At 36.3% G+C, this 11,604-nt stretch overlaps 1 protein-coding gene across 1 annotated transcript; it reads left to right on the plus strand.

Annotated features, from left to right (window-relative positions):
* Positions 1–4,932: 4,932 nt before the first annotated feature.
* Positions 4,933–9,274, plus strand: LOC118807442 (membrane-spanning 4-domains subfamily A member 18-like). Its single transcript, XM_036569454.1, has 6 exons — positions 4,933–4,996; positions 5,909–6,075; positions 6,780–6,920; positions 7,004–7,060; positions 7,322–7,429; positions 9,155–9,274. Exons 2-6 carry the CDS (start codon positions 5,923–5,925, stop codon positions 9,272–9,274), a joined length of 579 nt encoding a protein of 192 aa, XP_036425347.1. The 5' UTR covers positions 4,933–4,996; positions 5,909–5,922.
* The last annotated feature ends 2,330 nt before the right edge of the window (positions 9,275–11,604 follow it).

Here is an 11,604-nt window from a genome sequence, read left to right on the forward strand (position 1 = left end):
GGCGATAGGAGAGGTGGAGGGCCGGATAAACCCTTGTTCTAAGGCTTCTTCAATATACACATCAAGTGCTTTTTGTTCTTCTTGTGTCAAGGGATATACTCTTGCTTTAGGTAGTACTGGGTCCTCTATGAGTTCTATGGCACAATCATAGGGCCTATGAGGAGGCAATTTTGTCGCATTTTGTTTGTTAAAGACCTCCTTTAAGTCTATGTATTCATGGGGTATTTCAAAAGGGGAATCAGAGTTGGGGCTCTCTATGGTGGTAGACCTAAGGCAAATGGCAGGGGTGTGAATGCAGTTCTGAAGACAATATTCAGACCAGTGAGTAACAGTATGTTCAGTCCAAGAAATCGTAGGATCGTGTTTCTCCAACCATGGGAGCCCTAATATCATTTCAAAGTCTGATTGTTCCAGAACAAGAAATGAAAGTTTCTCAGAGTGTAGGGCACTGGCCTTGGTCTCCAAAGGCACCGTTACTTGGGTAATGGGTCTCAGTCCCACTGGGTCTCCATCTAAAGCGGTGACTTTGAGAGCTGTTTGAAGATTCTTGACAGGAATCTGCAGCTGTTCCACGATCCTAGCGTGGAGGAAGTTCCCTTCAGCCCCCGAGTCGATCAACGCTGAAACAACAAGAGAGTTTGGATGAAAGCATATCTGAACTGGTAAAATCACTGATTTAGAAACCAACCCCTTTGTGGGAACACTCACCACATTAGCACGTGGAGTGAACTCCACGTGCTGTCCAGGGGTTGGTGCCTTGCTTTGCTGTGGTCTGGAGCGGCAGTCTCGAACTTGATGTCCTGCTTGACCACAATAGAGACAAAGATGATTGGTGATCCGGCGCCGTCTCTCCTCTTGTGATATGCGCGAGGAATCACACTGCATGGGTTCTGGGAGGTCAGGATTTTCTCTTGTGATCCTTACATGGGGCTGTGTGTTTTGTGAGGGTCTTAAGCTCTTATTTCTCTTTCTGGAGTTCAAGAGGTGGTCGAGCTTAATAGCCAGAGTGATAAGTTGGTCTAACGTAAGATCATCAACACAGGTGCAAGCAGTCAAAACTCAGGGGATTGTGAGCGCTGATAGGAGCGCCTGTGAGAGTCTGAAGTCACATGAGACTCCATAGTATCCTGGGAAATGGAGTTCACATCCGAGTCGGATTCCGAGTGCGGCTTCTCAGTCACATGATCTCCCAGAGAATTCTGGGAGATGATGTCCGTTTCCTCCATAGAGGGAGCTGAATGCATGACACACACACACGAAACGTGTTATTAAAGTAATTTTAATATACTTATATATTATATAATATATTATTATAATATTATAATTATATTATATATTATAATTATAATATATTATTATTTTATTATATATATATATATATATATATATATATATATATATATAAAATAAAATAATAATCACTTTCAAAATTAAATAATAATTTATTGTTATATTTAAATATTGTTAAAGTTTCAGAGATTTACACTTCCCAGTCCATGCAGTCCACATATGGAAACTAATCTTCAAAAAGATCTCATTTTGAAATCAGTATGTTTGTGATGTCATGAAAAACGAACACATTAACAGCACAAGTCAGCTTAGCTCCACGCACTCATGCTGAAGTTGTAAGGAATGTTTCAAAACAGAGCAGCCAATTAGAAGAGAGGCTGTTTACACATTTCAGTCACAAAGACACACTAACCAAAATAGTCTGCTTAATTCTGAGAGATAAAAAGAGGACCGAAAATGGTCATGTAAAAATGAATTATGGCTGATTTTCGTATATAAAACCAAGCAAATGTCATATAAAAATATAAAATGCAAGTAAAATGTAGGACATGGGTCATTTAATAGTTTTCTGTGCTCTCAATGATTGTAAAGAAGATAAAACATAAGCTGTGTGAAAAGAAACACAAATATTGCTTTTCCTTAACTGGACTCACAGATGTGTTAAAAAATGACCCAGTTAGTGCTGTTCTGAGAATGCACCACATCCAGATGTCTCTGTAGAGCTTCTAAGAACTGGAATAATGGGTCCCAGAAGGTTGCCTGTGTGACGGAGCTTACAGATAGATCATTTCTCTCTGATGGAGGGGTGTGTGTGTGTGTGAGAGAGAGTGTATTACCATGGGAGTGATTATTGACTGAAGCTGTGCGTCTCCCCAGGTCTCCATTTTCCAGCTTTAATAATTTATCTCGGAGAAATGAATAGCGTTTTAAGCCACCGCTGATCTGTTTCCCCATGAGGAGCGTTCGGGATTAGCCGGTGAACTGAAATGTGCTCCTGAGTCCCTGAGCTCCTCAAAAAGGAAGTATCGGTTTGTCTAACTGAGGTTAAAGGTCAAAACATCCCCATGCTCACTGTCAGTATGCACCAGATGGCAGGACAGAAACTAAAAATGCAAACACATTCCTGCGCTAAATTAAAAAAGGACATTATAAGTAAGTAGATATTCAATAAAGTGGGGGTGGGCATTACACACACATTATTTAAGCCATCTATCCTTCTGGTTCAAAGGGGATGCTGAAGCCCATCCCAGCAGCCATTGGGCAGAAGGCAGGAAACACCCTGGACAGGTCACCAGCCCATTACAAGGCAGAGGCTGGGCAAAATCATAAAAAAAATATATGATATTATAATCAGTGCTGATCACTGTTGGCAGGCATGCACAAAGATATGGTTGGACCCCTGTTGGCTTATCCCCACCACCTCTACCCAAAGACTCAAGACCCCCAAACCGCCCAGCATGAGTGTTTTTTAATATTGAGTATTTGTCAATACTGATTCCAATCTGATATTGATATTTATGTAGATAATACAAATGATGGTTAGCAGTTTGTAAACTAACTTAATTTTTGTACACGGGATAAATTGAGTTTTCGGACATGGAGGCCTATTTTTCCATGCCTGTCAACAGTACAGGAATCATATTGTTTAATTTATGTCTTATTTTCATCACAGATTTCATAAAAATTATGACTGCAGCAAATAGCCTAAGGTGTCTCTGGCTTTTCATTTACTTTGCTGTTTTAGCATTCATTGTTTTTATTCAAAATCAGATAAAAGTCACACCAAAGCCTCTAAATTACTCAAATAAATTGTTCCAAACAGTGATTCATTTGATATTTAATTTCTGTTCAACTGTATGCTGGTAACAGCTGCCTCCTGTTATCAACTGGAGAATTTCAACAATTTTCCAAAAGCTTATAGCCCACCAATTAGCATCATGCCTAAATCATCGCACACTTCACAACCCCAAACTTCCAAACCTTTTTTTGGAAGATTTTTCCAAACTTCACAGATTTCTTTACAGTGGTGGTGATAGGAACCAGGGGTGCCATGGCTGCAACACAAATATAGCCATTTTGCTTACTATTCAAAACCATCCAAAAGTGGTACCTAAATTTTCTTATCTTGATTGAATAAACTTGCTGGTTTTGTAAGAATTTACAGGTCTTACATGAGCAGGAAAGTGAGAATCTGAAAAAGGCCAACAAAAAACCCAAGAAAGCCAGTGTTAGACTTGCCTAACACTACCTTGGTCCAGAATGATTAACAGAACTGTAGAATGATAAATCTGAGAAATATCTATAAGGAGGTTATAATAAACGAATATCAAAAATGCCTGCATTTACATTACATTGTTTATCATATTATATATTTTTTCACCAAAAATGCTTAAAATATTGAATAAAACATCTAGTAATGCCTTTTGGTGTGAAGTTGGTCATTTTTAAGTCTACATTTTTTAAAATATTGCTGAATTTAAAATTATGTGGACTTAATATGTTGTCCAAACTTTTTAATGGCCTTTTATAAGTATTCGATTATTTTGCCATTACATTATCACCACCTGTGCTTCCCCTTTGTCAGACAGCACCAGATGCCCCTGGCTTGTGTATGTGGCCGTTAAGAAAAAACTGTGGACTGTACACCAGGAACAGGGAAATGTAGATGTTTGAGAGTGTTTTCCATGTTCTGTTAGCGCGGGTTTATATTTAATGAAAGTTTCTTTTTTTTCAGGTTGTGTGTCCACTACCCATGAACACTAAATTAATGATGCATACATTTATTTGTACATCACTTTTTCATTTTTCAAAGAGAACGTTTCAAGACAAACAGCAATAATTTGGCGATGAAGCATTTAGCTGATTTCCTGATATGTTTAATCTGCAACCAGAAACCGTGAAACACCAAAAGGCTGAAGCTGAAATTAGTGTCTTGTTCAAACTTTCCCATTTCACCTTAAATGGAGCAGCAGTTATGTTCATTTAAGGTGGAACGGGTGATTCGAATGAGAAGCTGACTTCAGCCTGGTAAAAAGTCGAACGGTCAGACAGATTTTACAAGAAAGCCCTCCATTTGTGGAAAAGTTTCCTGCTGGAGATACGAGAAAATCAGCTGAGCTAAAGTTTAAAGCAAAGAAAAGTAAGTCTGCATTTTCAAATATACTCTATTTTTTAGCCTACACTAGCACATTAGCACATACTGAGACATATTTACAGCCAAGATGGTAAAATGGACATAAAATGTTGTGGCTCTCAAGGTGGTTTGTTTTTTGTTGAAAGGACAAAATGACTCTTCTTAACATTTGAACCTCTCCACCAGAAATAGATTTAAAAATAAACATTTTAGGCCACATCTGGATCTCAAAGTTATCATGGACAGTGTCTCAGGCACCCAGCTAGCGAGGGAGCTTTTAGAAGCATTAAATTCTTCAAACATTTGGTTCTGAACAGACATTATATAAATGGCAGGCTGGCTTGTTGTAAATAAAAAAAATACATTACCATTTAGCGGCTGGAAAAGGTACTTTCCCGCCTTTGACTATAGTCAGTTCTGCAAATGAGTAATCACCTTTTTTTCATTAACTAACTGACCCGAGGGCAGAATGTGTGTATATTAATACAGTTTAACATCACTATCACTGCACTAACATCTAGCATACGCAGATTAACTTCCAGAGGACAGACTAACTGAAGACTCTCCCTTCAGGTATTATTTTTTTCTATATTTGGCTGTCAGAGCTTTTTGTTTATTTCTTCTGCTCTTACTTACAGATTTGCAGATGTGCAGAAATATGTTTGTAAAATGTTGAGGCTGTGAGTATGTGTGTGTGTTTAATGGCTCTAAAAATAATTTTAAATATTTTATTTTAACTGTAAGCTGAAGTACACAGTACTAATGCTAGTAGTATATAGGTGATAACACTCAGGCAGAGGGGGCAGAAAATGGTTGGTGGGGGGGCCCTTGGGGGCGCCCTGGCTCTCCCTTTCTTCTGCACAGCAAAGCAATATCGCCTACTTATTACTGATGTAATAAACTATTGTATTTTATGTACAAAGATGTTGAATGGGTGTATGTGTATAAGTGTATACATATGTTTAACACTTTATTTACTCCATATACTGCCTGTCTGTCATTATTATTATTATTATTATTGCTATTATTATTATTAATATTATTATTATTATTATTATTATTATTATTATTATTATACCCCTTTTTGTTTGGCTTGTCTCAACTTATTTGTTTGCCTTATGTCTGTTGTTGGGTTTTTTTTGTTTGTTTGTTTTATCGTGGCTTGTCTTGTCATAACTTGTTGTCTGTTGTAATATATATTTGTTGCTAAAAAAACAAAAGCTTTTAAATTAAAAAATCCAGATGAGTTTTATAACGAGGTGTTCAGATTATGTATAATGTAAAATGCAAAGTACTGTAAAAATAATATGGAAAATGACAGTGTTTCCCATAGTGATACTTGAAATCTTGTAATTTCCAAAAATTTCATTTTTTTTATTTCATTTATTCATGTGTTAATGTATTTAAAAATACTCAAGTCAGTGTGTTGCTTTTGTTAACACTTGTACTTCACAGACTGCCTTCAGAATAACTTCTTTCTATTAGAGCTCCTCTGAAGGATGTCCACCGCTGTGCTTCACCGTAATGGCCTCACAATTACTACCCAGGTTCCCCTCCAACAAACAGTTCCAGGCACATATGGCCCTGCTATGACATCTCAACCGCTGACCAGTTTTGAGACATTTTTCAGAGGTCAACCAAAAGCACTTGGGGTAAGATTTACTATGTGAACTGTGTGTTTGTTTTGCTACCTTTGTGAGGAAAAATAGACATTTTTTATATAAATACATCGTTGCTGTCATATCAAAGTCTAATTTTACACTATCCTTTAAATGGTTGCAATGCATATTAAAATTAAGAATTCATTGTCTACCATAAGGGGTAGAAATGTTATGTACATATGTGTGTATATATATATATATATATATATATATATATATATATATATATATATATATATATACACTCCACAACATACAAATACTAGGCAAGTACTGCAGGTACTGAACAATTTAATAGACAAAACCTGTTTAGATTAAAAAAAAAGGTTAAATGCATGTAAATAAACTGTATATATACTGTATTTATTCACAAAGCCAAATGATCACCTTTATTCCACAGACATTAGTGTTATTTGAAATGTTGTTACTGTTATTATTATGGCAAAATACAGTGCATCAGAATTTCTAGTTGAACTAGTTGATAAATAGTAAAGCTGTTGAAATAAAAGTAAAAGGCAGCATTTCTAATAAAAGTAATGATTTTACAGATTTTTACCAACACTGGGAAACATATTTTTACTGTTAATTACCAGCCATCTGCACTGCTGGACTTTTTACTGTAGTTTTACAGATTTTTTTTGTTTGTTCACTATTTTCATGACTAAACTTCACTGTTTTGTGTTTTTCTTTAATAGAAAGCACAAATAGTAATTGGATGTCTGGCGCTTCTCCTTGGCTTTGTGTTAACCATAATGTTAAACTGGGCCCCTTACTATCCCTATGAAGTTCATGACAACTGTCAGAGGAGCCTTTTCATGCTGTGGGGGCCTATAACTGTAAGTATTTTGCTGAAATTATTTGATGATTTCTTAGCCTTTTCATGTTTACATGAAGATATAACTACTTCTCTCTTCCACAGCACATCATTGTAGGTTGCCTTGGTTTTGTACAAGAAAAGCGACTCAGTGGATGTGGGGTACGTCACTGTTACTTGTTCTTTTAAGTGTCTTTGTTTGCATAAACCTTCATTTGAAACAATTGGAAATTTTTGGATGAATACCACTACCAAGATAACCTGACCAGAACAACTAGCATATTTAAGTGTGTTCTCTGTAGAGGATGTGTTAACTTATTTTCACGTAGAACATCAACCAAACGTCATTTGATCGTGTCCAAACTTTTGCATATGACTGCATTTATGGTAACACTGCAGAATCCTATTTTCTTTCTTTCTCAGGTCAAAACCATCCTTGTGATGAATGTGATCAGTGCTGTAACTGCTGGGATCTGCATTATCCTGCTGCTGTGTCTTCTGTTTCAACAACCAAATGGATATTGGCCTTATGTATTTATTATTATTATTATTATTATTATTATTATTATTATTATTATTAATTTTATCACATTTGTCACCTATACAGTACTGTGCAAATGCTTTATGCACCTTACACTTAGATTTAAAACTCTATTTGTCTGAGCAGTAAGCGATTAAGTGTAAGTTTCCTTTGAATTTTTTCCAAAAAACACGAAGATTACAATGAATCCAAATAACATTAATCCAATAAGCAGTGTTTTAATGTGTCACTGTGTTCATGTAATCATTTCCAAACCTCTTCTTGAGGAAGCCCAGTATTATTTGCATCTTTCAACCAGCAACTGGTTTATTTAGTCAACAGAACTTGCCCACACATCAAATTGGATGTTTCTATCTGTGGTTCTGTATCTTTGTAATAATACGGCACAGAAACACAGTTCAAACATTTCCTGAACCTGTTGAGTCGCCTTTTCCATTCCATCTAATCACAAGACTCACATGACTCACATCCAAAGTTATGAGGCTATGAAGAGGGGCTGATATACATGTCATCTGCCTCTCACCATGCGGAACTGGTGGACTTGTGCGTCCATCTACATTTTGTGTAAAACTGACCAACGGACAATCAGGAAATCACTAAGAACAGACCATCACGCTGGAAACCCTTCATTCTTCATTGAGGCAGATGTAAGATGGTGTGGAAAGTAGTGATGAAGATAATGGAGCATTTTGATATGAAACATATGAGTATCATGTTATATGAAGAGCCTTTAAAGATGAATTTGACATGTACAAATCAAGAAAATTCCCTCAGACCACAGAGGGCTAAATCAGGTGCTGCTGCTAAAATAGAACAGAGCAGGTGGCATCTAGGAGAAATCTGACATTTAATATGACATTTTTGGCATGCTTAGGTCAAAGCTACACACCAAGGTTATTTTTTTATTTATTTTTTTTTTTTAAGAATTGATCACTACCTTTTACTGTATGTATCATAATTTGTATTTATTCTAATAGTATATACTGATTTTACAAGCAAAAACACACTTAATGCCCAAATAAATAGTTTTAAATAATGTGTTTTTGTGCCTAAGACTTGCACAGTAATGTCAGTAAATAGGCTACGTTCATATTACCAGGCTAAAGTGGCACAGATCCGATTTTTTGCCCTAATGTGACAGATGTGTGAGATCTGATGTTTTCAGGGCTGTGTGGATACGTATCAGATTTTTGGCCATGCGACCTTAATGTGAACGCTCAGATTGGAATTCATGTGCTTTTTTTCCACTGCATGTGCACCATCATTCAGCGTTACCATGGCAGCAGCGCCAAACAGAAGTTAAAGCCTGTAAACGGTGGAAAAGCAACACATCTCACCTTTTTCGCCTTCGTCTCGCTCTAAGAATGAACAGCTGAGAGCTGATCAGAGTTAATTATCTTAGCAGGAAAGGTTCGTTCTGTTGGTTAGTTTGTTCGCTGATGATGAATGTGGCGCACATGATTCATTCACGTGACGTTACTGAGTAGGATGTGCACATGCGGATCATTTCAGGATGCTGGTTCATTCACATTAATGACAGATTTGAATCACTTATCTAAAAGAGTGTGAACCATCATGTCAGAGAGCAAAAAATCGGATTTGAGTAATGAGGCTTGAACGTAGCAGTAGAAAATCTCCAAAAATATATATTTTTCAGAAATCATTTTCAGACCACTTCTATAGTCTATTCTGCACTTTTTACATTTCCATTGCAGGGGTTGCCTGGCCAAGCTTCAAATTTCAGCACAGTGTTGATTCCCATGACTGCTCTCAGCAAAACAGAGGCAACATTCACTCATTGCCCTTTTTTGTCAAACAATATAAAACACAGCTAGAATTTTCAAATGATCAAAATCACAAAATAAGGGTGTCTTGGCGATTGTATATATTGACATAGTGAATATATATATGCATTTTCAGGTATATGTTTTTGGAGTCACTGGAATACTGCTGGTGCTTTCGGTGCTTCAGATGATCATCTCCATCATCGTCTCTGTGTTTGCCTACAAAGCTGTCTACAGTGCTGCACCAACGGTGGGAATCAATATGAGTAACTACAGGGATGCACATGCACTAATTCCACACACATCACAGAGTTTGCATGGACTGAAAAAATGGCATTGATTAAATATCATTGTTTATAGTTACAATGTAGTCTGTAGTTTCTATGTAATAATTTCTATTAAGTGAAATGTGTACACTGGACAAAAATCACAGGTTATTATTTTTACTTTGCTATGCTATTCAAAAGTGCGATCTTTAAAAAGATGCATGCTTAAATGGTTCTTTGCATGGTAAAATGGTTCTTCAGACTGATAGAGAATGTGTTATATATGGTTCTCTACACACTGTAAAAAGTGGCTCATCAGATCTACATAAAAAAAAAATACTTCACGTGGTAACAAGCAATTAAACTAGTTTGATTCAACTTAAACTGAATTGAATAAATTGAGTTGAATAAAACTAGTTAATTTACTTGTTACCACATGAAGTAATTTTTTAGGTAGATCTGATGAGCCACTTTTTACAGTGCAGAACCTTTTTGAAAATGGTTCTATATAGCACCAAAAAGGGTTCTGCTACTGACACAATGTCAAGCTTAAGCATGTGGATGGTTCTATATAGAACTTGTGGTTCTAAAAAGAACATTTGCCTTTACTAAGCAACACTTGCATCTTTTTTAAATGTGCAATTAAATAAATATAATAAAACACTCCTGTTTTGCTGTGTAGTTACATAATGATGTACTTTTAGCTCCATAGTTAGTAACAAATCAAATTTCATTACATTTGATGAATATTCTGCACTGACACATTCAATTCTGCACTTTTTACATTTTCATTGCAGGAGAACCATGTTCAAGATTCAAATCTCAACACAGTGTCTATTCCCATCACTGCTCTCAGCAACTCAGAGGTAACATTCAGTCATTGCCCTTTATTCCTCAAAGTTGCCTACAAGTCACCTTTAATGAACTACTCTGCATATAATTCATGAAAAGATATTTGAGCACAAATGATGAATCGGCTTTTGTGCGTGAAAACAAGCTCCAACCCCTCATTTACATATTAAATGAAGCACACCCCAATTCCAGCAGATGTTTTTGTAGGGAGCCAATAAAACGGCCAATGGCCGTGCCAATAGGTGGAGTTTAAGGACAAGGCATGAGTGCACTGCTCCCCCTACTGGCCAATCTTCATACACCGGAGATCTACTTAAAAAATTACTTCATGTAGTAACAAGCGATTGAACTAGTTTTATTCAACCTAAATACATACTCAATGATTCTTTCAATCATTGTAGTGTTTTAAGTTGAAACTAGTTCAGTTGCTTGTTACCACATGAAGTGATTTTTAAGTAGATCTGATGAGCCGCTTTTTACAGTGTAGTATTAGAATTATGATGACTAGATGGAATAAGATGGGAAATAAACAAAACATCCTAAGATGGTAGAATGCCCTTTACATTGCGTCAAAATGTCAGGATGAATAGACCAATAGAAATGGATCAAAATTACTTGGAATATATAATTTCTCTCTCATAAAGTTACCTTTCTGGAGATATAGTTTTTGTTCAAACAGTGATGAGATACAAAACACGGACAAAATGCCCTGCTTAAGAAAAACGCCCATTTACTGTAAATCTAAACTGTATCTGTGAGTTTACCTGGATGGTGATATGTAACCCTATACATAGTTAGAGGACATAAACTGGAACAGTAGACAATTACACTATCAGCATCCCTCCTAGTGAATATTGCAACAAATTATGGTGACACTTTATTTTGAGTCGTCCTTTTAGATTCTTTTAGAACAAACCCTCAACAGTCTCTCAGTAACATATCAAAAACAAATGAAGGTTAGGATTAGGTTTTGTGTTGAGGTTGAGGTTAGGGTTAGGATTAGGGCCAGGGTGAGGGTTAGGATTAAATTTTGGGTTGAGGTTAAGGTTAGGATTAGGGCCAGGGTGAGAGTTAGGATTAGATTTTGGGTTGAGGTTAAGAATAAGGTTAGGATTAGGGCCAGAGTTAGGGTTAGGTGTGGGGTAAGGTTGGGTGAGGTCAGGTTTTGTGTAATGAAAGATATTATAACATATTAACAACACATCTACTTCATGTAAGTAATGTATCAACAGAACATCTACAAGATATTTACTTCAGTGTATT

The sequence above is a fragment of the Colossoma macropomum genome, unplaced genomic scaffold (assembly GCF_904425465.1).
Source record: "Colossoma macropomum unplaced genomic scaffold, Colossoma_macropomum, whole genome shotgun sequence".
NCBI classification, from domain to species: domain Eukaryota; kingdom Metazoa; phylum Chordata; class Actinopteri; order Characiformes; family Serrasalmidae; genus Colossoma; species Colossoma macropomum.